Raw genomic sequence first — 18895 nt, 5'->3', positions numbered from 1 at the left:
TAATTCTAAATGAGTCTTTATTGGTCAAAGTGAATCAAAGCAAACAATAGAAGTGAAAAAAAACTTAATGTGAATGTTTCTGAAATCCAGAACTGGCTGTTAACATGAATGAGTGACTATAATTAATATGAACGTAAGTGAAGAGGTGGATAGTAAATATGTCACAATAACTGAAGTGAGGGTGCATCGGAAATATTTCACAGTTTGAACAAAGTCAGTGGCAGAGTGCAGTCTTCATCATCAAAAGTGGAAACTCAGTGATTATTAGTGAGATGTAATATATTAAGACATTTCCAAAAAATAAAACATGCATAGGTTCTTTAAATTAAATAAATAAGAAATTAAAAATAAACATTAAAACTACTAATCCCACTGACAGCACCCATCACACCCAGTACTGTTTGGTGTGCATCACAGGTCTGTGGTGTTTATGTTTGGGAACATTGTTCTGTTTCACATAGCAGGGGTCATAATAATCCCACTCCAGTGCTGAAGCCAGAACGCCGTTGGACAGGCCGTCACTGTCTGCTGACAGAATCCGCAGGGAGACGCCTGCGAAGAAATCACATCAAAATACGCTGATTTGAGTCAGAATTTGTGTCTGATTTACAGATATTGAATTCAAATCTAGTTGTCAGTCCACAAAATCATGCTTATACACAGGTCTCAACCTCCGATTCACCTTCAGCAGATGAACGTGGAGAACAGCCTCCTCTGCACATTCATCATTCTACACAGTGAGGCTCAAACATCCAAATGAAGTACCAATAAGTAAAACACAGGATTTTTGCAGCTCTTTAACATAACAGCTGAATTTATATAAACACATTTTGTCTGGAAAATTACAGCCTCAGGGAAAAAGATTTAACATCAACAAAAAATTCAATTTTCCAGATTAATCCAGACTATAAGGATGAATTTCCATATTTATTAATCTACAAACAATCAGGTGGATTCACAGAGGTCTCATTCAACATTAAAATACACTTTTCGTATCTTTGCACACATTTGACCTTTAAATGACATTAAACTTACCGTCTATCTTAAAAGCAGCGCTCACCTTGTTTTCACTGTTTGTTTTTCATTTACAAAGCATTATTATAGCTTTACAGGACTCCTTTGAAACTGTCATTTGTTAAACAACTTTTTCCATTAAACTAGCGATCAGATTCCAATCAGATTTAATTCAGAAAGAACAATTATTTATGAATGATCAAAATTACCGACTCATACTGATGTACAATGGTCTCTGTGTTGTTTCATTGCACTGTATCCTCAGTCTGCAGCTGCTAACATTAGTTATTAATGACAGCCAGGCTGACAGGAGACTGAGGTGTACCTGCACTGGCACCGAAGTCGCTGTCTAGTCCAGGACCCACTGCGGATGTGTTCAGGCAGGACGCCTCCGAGGGCGGGCTGGTGTACTCGCACTCCGTGTCCACTTTGTCAAACACATGCACTGCAACACCTGGGTTCACATCTGTCAGCATCTGGTAAGTACTGCTCCGACGAATGTGACCCACATGTTCTGCCTCCTGCTGCGAACACAGGAGGAAATGCAGATCTCACACTTAAGATTTGCTTTGTGCTTTGGACTGGAGGTTGGGTCTGGTGCACCAAACATACACTAATATGCTGGATCGTGATAACTAGAAATGTGGGGCTGTGACACTGAAGCTTGGAATCTGTGCACATAAAGCAAAATGCAATTGACTAACTGAATACAAAAACTATAACTAATTACACTTCTGGAGAAAAAACACCTCTGAGTGGAAGGAGAAAGCAAACATTAACATTTCAATACATTTCCAACAAGCTGAAATATTTCCAAAATGTGTTGAGTGAGAATCAAAATGTTTATTCCTGTTTCGATATTTAAAAATCAAATTTTTAAACATGCAACATCAGGTTCACTGTATAACACAGCTGGATTACTAACCGGGCAGAGTGAGCACCTTCCCCGGGGGTCCAGACCTCCAGGGGCCCTCAAAAATCCCAACTTCACTTTTCGGCAATTGGTTTGCATTACTTTTAACTGTAACTTTGTTTGGTGACGTGGGAAAATGCAGCACTAAAGCAATTTGGGCCCTGCTTCATCAGCTGATCCTGAGGCCTGCTGTCAAAATTACAAGACCTTCACTATTTCACCTCATGTTCTGCTAAAATGGTGCATATTTCTGAATTTGCATTAAATCCTATTACTATTAGTTTAAACCTTCCTTTACTTGCATCACTGTCAATCTTCATAACTACAAAAACGGCCCCTGTCAGTTACCCCTGATCACATCGCAGCCTTTTGGGGTGTTTGGAGATATTTCCACTCACTGTTGGAGAGTTTGGCGGAACAAGGTTCACTCTGGTTTCAGCCTCTGAATCACTGGACTGCAGCAACACTGGTGCGCTTCTACACCAGCCCGCTTTGCTGATGCTGCATGCCCGTGAGCCGGAGGGCAGGTCGAATCTCGGGGAAGTGGCCCTGATGGTGCTCGGCGCCCTCAGGGACCCTGAGCCGGTGGCACCATCTGGCCTCAGGAGCCGGAACCCGTGACCCAGCCCGGCCCTCTCCCTGGACGAAGCCCTGGAGGAGGTGACAGGATGGGGCAGGGCAGGCTCCGAAAGGGACATGTAGGCTCTCCTCCCGTCCTGCAGCGGAGGGAAGGCCACGTCGGACACACGTCTGGCTCTTTGCAGGTTGGACTGCAGAAGCATCTCCTCCGCGTCCTCTCGCTTCCGTCTGCTGCTCCTCTTTGACAGGATCAGGAACTTGTAGCCCAGAAACAGGCAGTTGAGCAGAAGCAGGATGATCACACAGGGTATCAGCAAAAGCACGACCAAAGTCAGGTTTGTCACGGGGAAACCTTCAGTCAGATCTGGTGGGGCGCTCTGACTTGTTTGAGACATTTCATCCCAGAGGACATGGAGGGTGAATTTTAGAGAAGTGCTGATCTCAGTTGATATTTCACGTTGTCTCTGAACGCACAGGTGGTTCGGTGTGTCAATCAAGGTGGACTACTTTGTGTTTTAATTGATTTTTTATCTAACAGCAACACGCCCGCCTGCATCTCAAATATAAACAGTCTCCAAATGTGACTGTTGTCTTTTGTCACTCTTGTCTTCATCATTGTGGACTATTACTGTCAGTGTTAACAAAGCAAAGGTTTGAGCTGGACGACTGTGCTGCGCGCTCCCAGGTGGCAGCCGCGGACCAACAGGTGCGTCCTATTATGTGCGGGGTGTTTCGCCTTGTTGTAGCGACCGATGGCCGCTAGATGGCAGCAGGTGTCCAGACTCCTGCATCACTGCAGCGACGAGCTTCATGCTCTGAATGGTGATTTTAATGACTGCAGTGTCAGACAGAGTGCTGAAAGAAGTATATTTAAATAAAAGTACTAATACCTCACATGTTCTGCATTCAAAACCTTAATTAAGTCAAAGTATTATCAGCAAAATTCACTTAAAGTATGAAGAGTGAAAGTGTTCATTGTGCAGGAGAACCAAGGTCAAAAAGTAGTATATTTTAGTGTATTAGTATATATAACTATATAAAAGTCATTGCAAGTACACTTTTACTTTTGTGCTTAATTTAAAGTGTGTTTGACATGTACTTTTAAAAACTGTGCTTCTAAAAAGATGTCATTAAAAATGAAAACAAAAACATTATTAGCATGCTTAATTCATTTCACTTAATTTTAAGTATATTTCTAACACATGGATGATCTTATACAAGTATATGTTTTGTTAAGTGTTTCGAATGCCTTCAAGTATACTCAAGTGTTTCTCAAGTGGTACTCAAGGACTACTTGAGTATATTTAAGTATACTTGAAGGTGACAAAAATAGCACAAAATGTGTAGGTACATGCTTTATTCTTTCATCTGGGAATGCTCCCCGTCATTGTTTTACTCTTATATCAGATGTTTTTGGATCAATATTACTGCTGCATTCATGTGTATGTTGCAGTTTATAGCTGTTGGCTTTAATCTACAGCAATGCATCATATTCTATAAGATCATCATATGTTTGTGGCAGCTCTAAAAAGTCATTCAGGAAAAACAGCCTGTTTTCAGCTTTGTGATGATGCATTTTCCTGCTAATCCAAGAGGGTTTAAATAGTTTATTCGTTTTAAGAAATAAGAGAATTCCATCAACCTATAGAGTACACTTTAGTCGTCACCAGATTTGTAGATATAAAACTTGTTATATGAAAAATAACCACTAACTAAAGTTGTCAGAATAATGCAGTGGAGTAAAAAGTGCAATATTCACCTCTGTGATTTGGTGGAGTGTCATAAAATGGAAATGCTTAAGTAAAGTACATTGAAGTACTTGAGTAAGTGTACTTAGTTACTTTCTACCACTGGTCTGGTAGTTTGCTGGGGACTTTTGTAGTTCACTTATACATGTATGCTGTCTTTTAAAATCCATGTTTATGACAAAGAACATTGGAGGACAGAAGTCAAATTCCTTGTTTTTCTTTATTTTTCATGCTTCCACATGTCTCTATCAGGTAATAATACATCAACGCTGCAGAATATATACAAACATTTCAAATAATTCAATAGAACATTTGACAGATGAATCTCTCTTAGAGACAATGTTTTTGCATTTTGTACACAAAGTAGATCTTTGTACACAAGTATATTTTGCTATTGTAATAAATCAATGCAAAAGATCAGTCATATGAACACCATATAACTATAATAAAGTTGTTTCATAGCATGTTTCTACCATTCAGGTTTAAGGAAGTCTATATAGACTTGAATAGCACACTGATATCCTGCTATAGGTTTGCAAGTATAACAGTACAGACACCTTTTCATTCAAGAGAAAGGCTATTGAGTCAATGGATGCCCTCAGATACCAAAGACCCCATTCGTCACTTCTGAACTCACTGCTCGTGTGGCATCATAGTTGTTGTGCGTCGTGCCTGCAGAAAGTCAACTACATCTCACTTAAGCGCTACTTGCCATTTCCAAACACAATAAGAGGTTGTGATTGGTTGTGATACTAGCACCTTGGGCAAGGCTGTGTTTGTGAACTGATAACAACACACACGCATGGTGAAGCTGCGTCGATCAGGCCACCGGATGAACGCGGCCTAGCACTGGGCCAGGCTGTGCTTGATGATCTCGCGAGACTGTGGTGGGATCCTGTCGGGGAACAGCACCTGGAACTCCACCACCAAGTCGCCTCGCTGCGACGGGCTCTTGGGCAGGGGCAGACCTTCGCCCCTCAGCCGCCGCACAGCACCCGGCTTGATGACGTCGCTGCACGGCAGAGGCATCATCCGGTTGTCAAGTGTTGGGACGTTAACTGTGCAGCCACAGAGAGCCTGGAGGGTGCGAAAAAGGAAGAAAAAGTTAGTTCTGTAGACCTGTTATATTTAGAACATGTTTCGTAAGGCTTCCTGAGTGGCCTCAATGGGATGTAGTACACTTGGAACAACAGCCAGGAAAAAAAAATCAATTAAACGCCTGATCTTTAAAAGTGTCAAGTTGCATAACAGATAAATATGGAGCATCTGTCTTTGTGAAAGCATAATGATTTTCTGTGTTATGCAACAAACCGGTGTTACAGATGTTATAATCGTTGCCCTATTTCCTGGCTGTGTGTGGGAGTTAAGTGCTTCAGTGACTGAAAGGAGGCATAGGAAGACGGAGGGGCTCTTTGAAATGCCGATCTCTGTGACTGCAACCCTGCTAATCTGTGCGTGGGCTGGCAGAAGTGAGAGCCAGCGACGGAGCGAGCCAAAAAAAACGCTGCCTCCCCGCCTGCCTTGTAAAGGCAGAGGAGTCTGCAGCGCACATAGTAGTTGAGAGGGAGAGAGAAGTGCGATTCGTGGGGGCAGTCAGCGCCGAGGCTAAATTTAGCTCCTGCTCTCTCTCGCTCTGCAGGGGCTGATGAGGTAACCGAGGCGTTGGCAGGCTGCTGCTGCTGCTGCTGCTGCTCTGGTAGCGGGGGTCGGTCAGCCCATTGTTAGCTGGTGGCTGAGATGGCCACAACAGAACAGGACAGAATGTTCTGAGACTGCATTCAAAGGTACGAGCCTCCCTGCATTTGGCAGAGGTCGTACCTTCCGCCTTGTGTCTTATTGATGCCTTTCAGTGATCGATTTTCTGCGGTATTCGAGAGTATGCATCATTGGGCTGTTATGTAAAGTGTGGTGGATGGATTTGAGTCTTTCTCTGTGTCGGTGTAAGTGGCTGGCAACGTTACATAGTATATCTACTTATAGACCAGCCACATGTTTCATAATAAGTCATTCATTTGCTCAGGACTCGTAACCCTGCCAGACCTTTAAGCCTGATGTGAATGCACCAAACTCACCTCTTTGAGGGTGATCTTGGCTGTGTAGACGATGTTGGAGCCGTCTCTCTTGTACTGGCTGTGATCCTTGTCCCTGAGAATGAAGGTGATGTCTGCAGGGGTGCTGTTGGGCGTCTCGTCTCCCTCCCTGGGGAAGGTGATCTTGGTGCCCGCCCTCCAGCCTTTCTTCACCACCACATTTAGCACCTTGTCCTCAGACCGCAGGCTACGGCTGTCCGGGTTGAGGCGGCTGCGGGTGATCTTCACGTGCTTCGTGCAGCCGTGCAGCACCTCCTCCAGGGTCACCAGCAGGTCGTGCACGACCTCGTCGCCCTGCAGCCGCCGCTGGCCCCTTCGCAGGCCGCCCTCGGGGCCGGCGAACCCGCCCACGTGGCTGAAGGGGAAGCGTCTGAAGGGGTTGAAGAGATCATCCTCGCCGTCAGCGTCACAGCCAAAGAAGATGTCGAAGTGGTCTGAGCCGTGGAAGAAGGAGGAGAAGGTGGCGTGGGGGTCACCGGGGAAATTATTGCGGAAAACGTTGCCTTGGCCTGTCATTGACATTCCACTTTTAAGGCCTAGGAAACACAAAGAAACAGGAAGAGCTCAGTTAAATTCATTAAAATCTGCAGCGTTGCCTGATGCTTCATTCTTTCACTCCTTCTGCTTTACTAAACTTACCAAATTTGCTTTTTAAGAGTTTTACTCCCTGAATAATTCATCAGCACCACAGCTGTCTACGCTGCACGTTTAGCTGGTTTAATAGGAGTGGAAGCATTTTAGTCATCATCCTCCCACTGCATATCAGTATTTAGCCTTGATGTTGACATGAATAGTTAATCCACCAGCCCATGCTACAGTAATTAGCCAGATGGCAGTGACTATTTGAGGCATTTAACTCCTGTAAATGAAATCGCAGCACTGTCAAAACTCCCTCAGTCTCACCTTCTTCTCCGAACTGATCGTATATGCTCCTCTTCTTGGGGTCTGTCAGGATCTCGTAGGCCTCTGCGATCTCTTTGAACTTGTCCTCTGCATCGGCGTCGCTGTTCTTGTCCGGGTGGAACTTGAGAGCCAGCTTCCTGTAGGCCTTCTTGATCTCGTCCTCGTTGGATTCATGGGAGACGCCCAGGACTTTGTAGAAGTCCTTGCCTGTGGGCTTGATGGACAGGCAGGGCGTGTCCTGCTCAGACCTGGTGCTCTCCTGTGGAGAGGAGAACAATCAGGCATGAGACCATTTGCTTATTGCCATTCATAAAAAAACGAAGAATTTGCTCTATTTTGCAAGGGTGCACATACAAGTGTCGTAATCAGCTGATGATGAATATGCATGCAAATTAAAACATTCATCCTCTAGGATACAAAACAGGATGGATGATGCACAGGACATCCTCCACACCAACTGCTGCAGAGTACCCATGAATATGCAGAAATTCAGCCCCCCAGCCAACACTCTCTCTGGGAATATCCCCTTATCTCTGCGCTGCCGTGCAACTGCATCATGAATTTTATAAGATGATGCACAACTCAGCGTGAGAGAAAAGGGGCGGAAATCGTTTGTGGGGGAACCGTGAGGGGCGAAAGATTTCCCCCAACGACCCAGATTCTCCGCAGCGATTGGCTGAACGGGAATCAGCGACTCTTGCATGTGAGTGAAGCCACAGCAACAGCAAGCAGCCAGGTGTTGACTGAACACAGAAGGATGCCGGTACAACAAAGATGACTTAAACATTCCTTTTATGAAACAGCACATTCAACTCGATTTAACAATGATTTAGCGGCTTTAAGAGGAAAAAAAAGTACTTACCGCTGATGATGAGGAGCCTGAGCTGTCACCTCTGTGCATAACTCGCACTTTGCACTTGACATTGACATTTTTGTGCTTCACGCCGAACTGAGTCCAGATGAGAACCATGATGAGAGGCTGAGGCGCTGCTTGTTAGTGGTTTGTGGGGCTACGTGTCGCTGTCCAGTCGCGCTGGTGCTGAAATCGCTCCGGTTCGTCGGGCTTCGTCCTGTCTGAGCTCTGCTCGACTCTCTGATAAATACCGCCGCGGCAGCTCCTTTACTACACTCTCACCCGCCCACGCGGCGTGACCGAGCTTTCCCCGGGCCCGCCCATTTCCTCACGCGCGGCAGGGGATGCCGGTGTCCTCGGATCGCTCGGCGGAAGGCCATTGGTTCGCCGGCGATGATCACGCGGATGTTGCGGCCTCCTTGTCCATCTCGAGACTTGTTTCCGGAGTTCTTGAAGGCAGAGCCGAGCAGACAGTCACGACACAGAACAGAGAGTTCTTTTTTTTCCTCCACAGACTGAACAGAACAGAACAGAAGAACCAGACATGCAGTTATAAAATCCTGCCGGCTGTCCAGACAGCGTCCAGACAGTCACTCAGGCATCCTCAAATGACTCTTCGTGCACATTTTGTGCATTTTAACAGGAGCCCACGCGTTTTAAGGCTATTATTAATATTAAGGCAATATATATCTTTGCTGTGCATGAGAGGATGCAGGGAACTGAACTACTTTTTAAAAAATTATTCTAATGGGTTTTTAGGGCTACTTCCATCGGCTATTTTAAGAAGACTGTTATTCTGCAGTGATACCTGTGTGCAAAGCTTAACAGTCACATATGTAAAGGAGCATATTCAGGTAAGGCTATATGATCAATCAAGGTTTATATAAGGTTGACACAATAATATGTGTCACCCTTATGTAACGCAATTCAAAAAAAATAGCAGTAACAGAGATGAAAGTGTCCACAACCTTTACTTAAATAAAAGTAAATACATTCATGTAGAAATATTCCAAGTCCTGCATTCAAAATCCTACGTAAGTAAAAGCACTCATTCTGCAGAAAAATTGCCTCTGTAAGTGATATATTATTACACGTGGCATCATTAGATTACTAATAGCAAAGCCTCACATGTGTATGTAGCATTTTACTGTTTTAGCTGGTAAAGTTAGTTTTAACTACTCAATGTACATTTCGACTTTATAGTCCAACGGTTCCCAGTCTCAGGGTTTCCTGGTGGGGTGGAGAAGAATGCCAAAAAACAAGAAAGAGTTCTGCTGCTCAAATTTCTATTCCTTTTTTTTTTTTTTTTTTTTTTTTGGACTTTTCTCTCATCTTAGCCCGGATGATGATGAAACCATCTGAGAAGTCTGGAGGGGCAACTGCTCCTTGGTGGAGCCTAACAAGTCATATCTGAAATTTGACTTTTGGGCCCAACCACTGTTTTCTTGTCAGGTCACAGGCCAAAAAGATAATCTGGTTTAATCTAACGATACAATGCAATTTACAAGCTTAATATATGATTTTTACATCTGTACATCCGTAAAATGAATGTAGTGAAGAAGAAGAGTGACATAACATAGTGATATTTAAGTAAAGTTGAACTTGTACTCAAGTATATGAGTAAATATGTATACTACCATGGTGGAGTAAACATGCAATTTAGGCTCCTTGTCCGTATTGCATTGTTTTTCCACTTCCCTCAATATAAATAATGGGTGGGGAGAAAAAAAAAATGTGCACCTTACAATTTAACATAATCCAAAACAAAAGTACAGCAAATTAAAACCTCAAAGATGGCCATTAACCAGCACTCTAAATGTTTCCAGCTTTTATTTCCCGTAGCTGGAATGAACTAGGACCCACACTGTTCTGTTAAAGCCGTTTCAAAGAAAAGGTCAATAAGCTTGACTGCGGCAGTATTTATTTAATGCTTTCTGTATCCATTAGCTTGCACAGGTGTTCATTTAAACGTGTCCACCCACGCAGTTCTGCACAGCCACTGTGTATGATGGTGCCACAGACAATAATTGCAAACCAATGCAAATGAGCCATTTAATAACCAGCAGCTGTGGAAGTAAAGTGCAGCTTCGAGTTATGTAACTGAATGTGTTAAAAACCTTGTGTTGTTCGCTAAGTGTTCACAAATCTTCCTTCTGTGAAAATTCAAGATATCGCCTCAAAAGCTTGTTGACTGACTGACGGGTGCTGATTACCATGCCAGAAACAATAATAAACAGTTTTTAGATGATTTTGAGTCCATCATAATAAGGGACTGTATGAAAATTACTGGCTTAGGGACGGTTGTCAAATCTTACATTTTCTTTTTAAAATGCAAAACTCTACTAAGTCAGCTCTGTTGAAGATAAATATGTAGTAAGTAACAATACGTTTTAAACGGCCAGAATCCCACATTTGTAGTGGAAAAAGCACCAAATGTACCAGAAACATAAGAGCATCCTGTTAGCAGAGCCTTCAAGCTACTGAGGAGCTGCAAAATTAATATTATTACCACTGTCACTGCATTGAACAGGGCACAAGCTTCAGCTCATAGGAGTGTTGTCCTCTGCGCATGGCAAAATGCACATTTATGATATGGTCTGCACAAAAGGCCTCACATATTCTGAGAAAAGGCTTTTTTTCAATAAATCTGGCAAAAAAAGATGAAAAAGACCCTCCTCTGCTCTCTGAAAACATCAGACAACCCTCCCTTCAGCTGAAGAAAAAACACATAGCACCTCCTTTTTCTGACCCTCTCCCTTAACAACTTCTACACAGCCCCTAAACCAAGAAGCTACTTTGTGAAGATCAGAGCAGTGACCGAGGGAAGTCTGTTCATGAGGGCTCGTGTGATGTTTCACATAAATAAAACATGTAAAAACATCAAACGGACCCACATAATGTTCTTGACTTAAAATCATCACTACACGAAAGTCACTCCTTTTTGATGTCATCTGCTTGTATCACACTTTTGCTCTCATTGAAAACCAGTCACTGTGTCTATTTAGAGATCATACTACAAGATTACGACATGGAGTCGACTGCAGCCGGCGGCGCAGCCATGGATATGGAAATCAGTGTCACGGGGAGCGTACATACATGGCAGTGCTTCCTCCGCTGCGATGCTTCACGCATCCAATGGGGGATGGAGTTTCCTGGGGATTCTCCTTTCGTCTTTCAGGAAACGGCAGACAAATTTGGCTTGGCCATGTTGAGCCAGGAGCGTCATGCACCAGATAGCAGCTCTTACATACTATTCACAGGTTGAGCAGGATAGAGTGAATCAGAACAGCCTCTCACATAGCGCTCATTCTTCCTGCCCACGGGAACAGTCTGACCGTGTGTTTGGCCTGTTTTTCACACATTCACGATGGCTCTCTCACAGAAACACAGACAAAGTTGCCTGTCAGTCTTGGAGAAAATCATGCTAATTAAGGTTCCAAGCTGCCCTGACACTGTTATTATAAGGTGACGAGAAGGCGGACAGCTTAGATGGAGCCTACTGTTCTTGTGGTGTTCTCACACGCTCATAGTAAATGCGTTGAATAGCCACTATGTCTGCTTTATTTTGTGGCCTCTGCAGGGTTAAAGCTCCATATGTGTATGTTTTTGTAATCAAATACTTAAAATAAAATGGAACACAGGGAAGTAAAATACTTTTCCTTTGCTTTAGTACACATCGAGTTATAGAAATTGTGTATCCTACCAATGCTCATAATGTCTGTATATACAGCAATAATAATTGTATTCCTACATTTAAATCTGCTCTGTATTCTCCACACTATTAAATGGATTAGTATAAACTTTGGTCCAGATATTCATGGTGACCAGAGGATGATCCCCGACATTTCCTGTGGTGTGACCAGCAGGTCAAAGTTTCAGTGTTCCTGTGAAATACCTCAACATCTACTCAGGATATATTTATTGACTTCCAAGGGAAATCAATAAATATACTTGATGGACTGCCACAAAAGTTTAGTTTAAACATTCATTATTCCCAGATGACGGATGGATTACTATAAAATTTGGTAATTAGTACTCTAGTACTTGAGTACTTTAGTTTACAACTAAATACCTGATGACATTTAGCCTCAGGTGTAATTCATTTTCATGGTAACACCCTAAACTATGGCAACACCCTAAACTACTGTAAGATGGATGGATTTATTAAAATCCCCACTTGCTTCCCCAAAGCGGTTGTGAGACTTCCTGGGGTGCACACAAAAACAACAACAATAAATTTGATTGGCTGATTGGTGGAAACCAATGACTGTAAATAGGAGTCGGAGCAGTGGTTATCCGGGATGTAGCCGAGGTCCTGCCTACACACCTGCCTGACTCAATCACAGGTTAGGGTTAGCTGTCAATCATGACGTTACACCCCCTTCTTATAGCATCAAATGATAAATTAAAACCAAACCTTAACAGATAAATAAACTTGAACATACATCAGCATGACAACAACTACCTAAAATGACAGAAACTATCTTTGAGAAAACTTTATGACATGTGTACTTTGATTTTTTACCCATCTGCTAACATGGGTGGGGGCAGCATACATGACTTATACTGCAGCCAGCCACCAGGGGGCGTTTGAGATGGCTTGGCCTCACTTTTGAGGAGCTGTCACGTCGTCCATTCTTACATGTTGGCCGTTGGTGGAAACACAAGGAGGCAGGCTAACGTAGCTTAGCATTAGAGGCTCAAGGCTACACATTACAATGAATGAGGGATTGTGTGCGCTTGGCTCATGTTTAACCTACTCTTAAAGGATATGAGTTAACGCTGTAACACCCACCATATGTAGGTTTTTAATAGCAGAATGTGAACTAAGTCCAGGTTACTCCACAAGTTTAAAGAAAAAAAATGCAGAGGACTTAACTTCAGTGATCTATTATTATACATATAATTCGATTTCCATCACTTGCCCACACCATAAGCACAGACGATACACACATTTCTCCTGTTCTTGTGTCCTTAATGTTGTTATCTTCTCTCTGTTGATCCATTTTTCACCACAGTTATAAAATACCTTGGCCTACATTGTTATATGACACTTGCTATTTGTAACCGACAGACACCAGAGCAGACAAACAGCTGGCATAGAGACTGACACATGCTTTTTTTTCTCTGCATGCATGCAGGTGTACGTGACTGTGTGGTGAGGTTTTATCTCTTGCAGGTTCAGCTCTGTCTCACTCTAACCTGTTATGTTTTGTGGGAGCAGTAGGTGTTGCCTGCAGGGGACTAGGGAAGGTGAATCACGCTGCTGTGAGCACACAGCACTGACACAGGGGAAGTGACACCAACCTCATCTCACATCGTCCCACTGCCGACACTTATCCCGTCCTTCAAAGGTCGCTGGATGAATCAACGTTGTGTAAAAGGCCACAGTAAAATCCACTGACTGAGGTCACTCTAACCTACAGGCTACAGCGGATAAGAGTAAAAAGAAAGTCTCCCTCTGTGATGCCTTCAGAATTCTAAGTAAAAAATGGTTTGATTTGAGGAGTTATTGGGTTCAACTGGATGGCAGAGAGAAAAAAACCTGCACATTGGACATTCGAGAAAGAAAACAGTCATAACAAGTCATATTTTATCACCAGGCAAGAAAATGAAATGTTCTCATTTTCAGCTTACACCCCTTCCCTCGTCTCACACCTTCTCCCCCGATGTACCACAGCTCCCACACATGTCTGGGAGTGTGACTGTCTCTTATGTGTAACACTGGCTAGACGAAAGCCATGTGCCTCAGATACACAGACAGACAGATGGCAATAAGGACGCACAAAGATTTAGTCATAAATGTAAACATAAATGTAGACGCAGGCCCAGACAGAGCTCTGCGTGCTTCATCGGCTGACATCTCGGTAGCCTCTTTTCGCAGGGATCAATATCTTCTTGCTTTAGGAAAAAGTAGAAAAACCGTCCTCAAAAGGGAACATGAGGACAGAGGACGACAAATCATGGCTGAAGAGAGACGTGGAGGAAGGAAGTAGTTGTAAATAAGTGAAAAGGGTTTATAAAAACATGTCAAACTGTGGTAGAGGCATTGCAAGAAACCTGAAGAGGGGTAAAGAGAAGCGATGAGAGGAAACAATAGCACAGATTGGAGTACAGAAGGCGGAGACGGATTATGCCTGGCAGAGTAGAGGGTGTTTTTTCTGGGGGAGCACTTTATGAAATCTCCCCTACAGCTCACTATCTGCTCTAATGAAACGCTGTGGCTGCTGCATTTTAAACCCTCTCACAGCAACCACTAAAATGTTGCTGTTGAGACGAGAGAAAAAACGAATAACGCACACGACGACGAACCACACGACGATTCATACAATGTGTATTATTGCTAACAACGTTGGTGCACATAACTGCAATCCTACATTCAAGCCTGCTCAGTATTTTCCTCAGTGTTATTGAATTTCCGGGCATCAGCGGTTCTTGTCTTTCCTTGGAAAGTGCTGCCCTCTGCTGTGCAGAATAGCTGCATTGCATAAGAAAATATTTGCCATTTAGGTAACATTTCTCCCTCCCATGCAGCCATTTTGTATAACAAATATCGTTATGTAAGAGAGGAAATAGCAAAACTGTATATCATCGTACAGTTCCTATATTTCCATGAGGTAAACCCTCAGAGGTAAAGAGCATCCCCTCTAGTCATACATATATTCACTGCAGCCCCTCTCCACTACCAGCTGGACATTTGGACCTCCACTCTCCTTCAGCTGGGCCTCTTCTTGGCTGCTGCTCTGCTGACTGTGCCGAGCTTTCTCCGAGGCCTTTAATTGTCTCCGGTGGCGGCGATTCTCCTCGGGGTAGGAGACCGCAGAAAGAGGCAGTCTGCAGATGGCTGGGATCTCAGAGGAAATGAGGAGAAAGATGAAAGCGGACAGGCAGAAAGGCCACGTGCAGGCTGGCAATGCCAGCTGAAAAGGGGGATGTCATAGGAGAGGAGAGCATGACACATGATGTGAGAGACATTTGGGTGATCAAATGACATCGTAACAGAAAGTTTCTTACTCACCATAGACATCAGTTTTGAGATCGCTGCAGTCATGTATGCACAGAAAAGTGCTGGAAAGAAACTTAGATTTTGAATCGAAAAAACTTTCTGTGCAGCTGCCTGAAAGAAGAGAGTGATCGTGCTCTTTGCCAATCTTACCACATATTAGAGCCAGTAGATGGGTTTGCCACGTTAGAACATAGAAGACCCCTCCAATGGCAATGCACGACAGGACACTGTTATATCCCCACAGCCCTGAGTAAATGTCCTTGTGAGGAGCTGCCAGAGCAAGTCCTGCACCACACATCGGAGAAGAGTTCGATGTTCCCCATGAAATGTATTATTACAGAGCGACAACAATTGCACAAATGTCAGATTTGAAAACTGAGTCATGAAAGGCCATACAGCATTATTTGTGAAAACATGGTTCATTCACCATAATGCCACGGTGCCCTTTGAAGAGCAAAGGCTCCCGCTGTAGCCTCAGCAGACATTATGCATATATTTGTATGCAAATGGGAGAGTCTTTTTACCAGACAGCACGCCAGCAGCAGAGCCCAACATGGCATGAAAGCAGATAGTTGGTGAGGAAAGCAGCAGGGCCAGAAGGATGAGACCTCCTGTCCAAGGGCTGTGGCAGCCATACACCTGGCCAACACCGACTGGCACTGACAGGAATAGCTGCAAATGGAAAGCCTCCATATACTCACATTTGAAACAATTAGCACACGTTATTAATTAAGATAACATATGTGCAATACAGCCACTATAATGATGTAGACTGCGTGGAGACTTTCAAAGCGCTAGTGGACTATGACGTTCCTTTTTATACCTGAGAGACACTGAGGCTTTCGATGGAGGCATTAGGAGGGTGCGGGAGGTAATTTGGCTGGAAATCCACCTGGAAGTAAAGAAAATGTAGTCTAAACTTTCATCATATGCATCCTTGTTTGTATATAACAGGGCAGTCCTGTACCTCTGGAAAGTAGGGGTGATTGGCTCCTGTAGCTGCAACGTGCAGACACACCAAAATATTAAAGGGCAGGGTGAATACTGGGAGGTCCCATTTGCTGGCAAGTGAGGACAAAGCACTGGAGACCACCGGGCTGTGAACAGAAACAGGAAATGGGGGTGAAAAGCCCAAACCCACCTAGATTGCTCATGTTTACCTTAATGGTGCAGCGCTATGTTAGAATTTGAATGTTTGTACAGTGTCTCGGGCGGTGTGCGTGGGGCTGAAGTAAGAGAGATACTTAACACTTTTAGCGTATGCAAACTCTGCAGGGTGGTGTCTTTTTTGTCAGCATTTTCAAAACCATAAATTCAAGATGAAAAGTGTGAGGAATGGATTAAACCTTGTGTTTATCTGCTCTAACATAGACTGCAAATGTTAGCATGTGCTAGCTGCAATAATAACCTAATCCAGCGTTACTTCCAAAGACAGGTGGTACATTTGTTCATTTTTGTGTGATAAAAGGTTAAGTTCACTGCTAGCACATCCATTAATGGGGTCAGGGCCTAGCAAATGATCAATTAGGGATTATTGCAGACATTTTGGGTGTGTTCTCTTTGACCTACATTGTTTTTTGAGTTTTTGCCTGAAAATAAAGTGGTTTACAGTAGATAATCTGGCTAAAACAACCTGCCTGGTCATCTAGCTTTTTTTTTGGTCATCATTGCCATTCCCCTCTCATCCACCAGATGCCCTCAGACTTTTCCACCTTCCCTCATCTGGTTTTCAAATATCCCTCCTGTCCTAGGCTGAATTCAAAACTGTCCACTATACTACTGATATGGCCAAAATGTAGCATGTAGTATGCAGCATGCAAATAAAAGTAGGTGGCTCCAAATACAGGCCTAGTCTCCCGACCTTCCCTGCCCACCTCCTCACCTGCTCCCACCTTTCAGCATCAGCCAAGGTCTCTGCAACCGTTAACACTGTAGACTAATGCTAGGCTAAGTTTCCCGACTTTGCATGCTGCTGCCTTGGGCTCTTTCCTCTTTACAGTGTGCAGTTACCAAGTGTGTGCAATCAAATGAATCAGATGAATTTTAAGAGAACACTTACCACAACATGGACATGAACACATTTGGCAACAGCAGCCACCAGTACCAACTCCCTTTGGCTGAAAAAACAGCCATCAGCATGCCCACCAAGGTTCCATTGTAGCCGTATAAACCTGCTGATACAGCTTCCCTGAGGGGAACATGACAGATGTCGCCAACATGAGCGTAAAACACAATTAAGTGAGAAAACACACTGTGAAAATATCCCAGTTCGAAAGCTAAAGAAAGTGTAGCCTCGGGGAATATAAAGGCAGCGATAATGGCTTCATGGTGATGAAGTCAAATAAGGATAAAGAGATACCATCTGACCTGTTTTGTCCCAGTAACATGGCAGACACAGTCGACGCGAGGGTACCCAGCAGGCTGTTCAGAGCCCACCAAGGGTTCTGCAGGAAGAGGCCGGCCGTGATGAGCAGCCCGCTGAGGGGGTTGTTGACAAACATGACCTGGGCCACCCCTCGGAAAATCCAGTCCAGCAGCTGGATTACCACAGCCTGTCCTGTCACAGATGGATCGTGAATTTGATTAGCTGTCATCATCTACATTACAAAAAGGCTGAAATGTCAAGCTGAAGCAATATGAAATTATATCATTTTCAGTTTAGATTCGTGTAGTTTTACTGCATATGCGCACTTTTACCTATTGCAGCATAATTTGCATGATGTAGAGGATAAGATAGATCACTTACTTTTCACCCATTCTCTGCAGAGATGCATGTCCCCGGTGAAAAGCCCAACGGCTCTGCAGAGAAGGGAGCGGGCTGGAGCTTCCTCGCAGAAGGGCTGGTTGTAGTTGTCCATCCTAATTGTAAGTAGAGTTTATCACAATGTCATTTTAGTACAGTAATGATATAGCAAATCATGCAAAACAGGTTTTCACTAAAAGAATGTCCAGACTGATCTCACATCTATTGGCTGGATTGGTGGATGGTATTCATAGTACCCAGTGAATGAATCTTAATGACTTTGGTCATCCTCTGCAGCTCTACACAGCACCACTGGCAGGTCAAAATTGAAAAAAGTGAGATATCACAGCAACTACTAGATGGATCAGCATGAAATTTTATACAGAAATTCACGATTCACAGAGAACTTGTACTAAAGTTTTGGGATCCCCCTGACATTTGTGAGTTATGAGTGAAATGTCTCTACAAATGTTGCATGGACTGCCATTTAATTTCTTTCAGACATTCGCATCCCATTGGATGAATTGCGCCAACTTTGAAATAACTACTTAAACTGCATTTGGGCCATTCTGAGGTCAAAATTAGTATTTCTTTATATCTTTGGTTTATAACCAAATGCCTGCAAAACAAATGATATTCGTATTATCCTCAGCTGCACTTTGTTTAGTTCCAATTAGTAAATGTTAAAATGGTGAACATGGTATATATCAGAACAGCAAGACATCATCATTTTAGCATTGACCTTGTGAGCATGGCGATGTCAGCATTTAGCACAAAGCATCAGAACGGCCTCACGGAGTCGCTAATGTGACTGTAGATTATAAGTCTTGTTCTACTTCCACAGATTTCTGTTTGATGCTCAACAAAGCCCCTCATCACCCAACCGGTATGACATTATTCAAATGTTATGTTCATTAGCGTTTCTGTTATTCTCTTAATTTAGACCCAGACACCGCCGCATATTGCCATCCACAGTTCCCCTGCTTCTCACAAATTACAGACAAGTCGACACCTCCCTGCACACAAACCAAATCAGTCTGATTCTC

At 43.5% G+C, this 18895-nt stretch overlaps 3 protein-coding genes across 6 annotated transcripts; all 3 read right to left on the bottom strand.

Annotated features, from left to right (window-relative positions):
- Window positions 1-385: 385 nt before the first annotated feature.
- On the bottom strand, window positions 386-2901 carry hwa (huluwa). Its single transcript, XM_041960911.1, has 3 exons — window positions 2326-2901; window positions 1340-1538; window positions 386-552 (listed from the first exon to the last, which is right to left on the bottom strand). The coding sequence occupies exons 1-3, from the start codon at window positions 2899-2901 to the stop codon at window positions 386-388; spliced, it is 942 nt and encodes a 313-aa protein (XP_041816845.1).
- Window positions 2902-5097: 2196 nt separating this feature from the next.
- zgc:122979 (uncharacterized protein LOC641576 homolog) lies at window positions 5098-8217 on the bottom strand. 4 transcript variants are annotated; one of them, XM_041960505.1, is made up of 5 exons: window positions 8110-8217; window positions 7161-7488; window positions 6597-6778; window positions 6327-6512; window positions 5098-5331 (listed from the first exon to the last, which is right to left on the bottom strand). In XM_041960505.1, the coding sequence occupies exons 1-5, from the start codon at window positions 8215-8217 to the stop codon at window positions 5098-5100; spliced, it is 1038 nt and encodes a 345-aa protein (XP_041816439.1). The 4 variants fall into 4 exon arrangements, with proteins under 4 accessions (XP_041816439.1, XP_041816435.1, XP_041816438.1 ...); XM_041960501.1 differs by having other exon boundaries at window positions 6327-6880; window positions 7248-7506; XM_041960504.1 differs by having other exon boundaries at window positions 6327-6778.
- A 161-nt stretch (window positions 8218-8378) lies between these two features.
- On the bottom strand, window positions 8379-17964 carry LOC121623428 (urea transporter 1-like). The gene is made up of 9 exons (XM_041960701.1): window positions 17853-17964; window positions 17474-17663; window positions 17166-17294; window positions 16074-16203; window positions 15631-15778; window positions 15257-15391; window positions 15119-15168; window positions 14787-15020; window positions 8379-8615 (listed from the first exon to the last, which is right to left on the bottom strand). Exons 1-9 carry the CDS (start codon window positions 17962-17964, stop codon window positions 8379-8381), a joined length of 1365 nt encoding a protein of 454 aa, XP_041816635.1.
- Between the last annotated feature and the right edge of the window lie 931 nt (window positions 17965-18895).

The sequence above is a fragment of the Chelmon rostratus genome, chromosome 19, assembly GCF_017976325.1.
Source record: "Chelmon rostratus isolate fCheRos1 chromosome 19, fCheRos1.pri, whole genome shotgun sequence".
Classification (NCBI taxonomy): domain Eukaryota; kingdom Metazoa; phylum Chordata; class Actinopteri; order Chaetodontiformes; family Chaetodontidae; genus Chelmon; species Chelmon rostratus.
The sequence above is the reverse complement of the archived record's forward strand: the minus strand, read 5'-3'. Positions and strand labels throughout refer to the sequence as shown.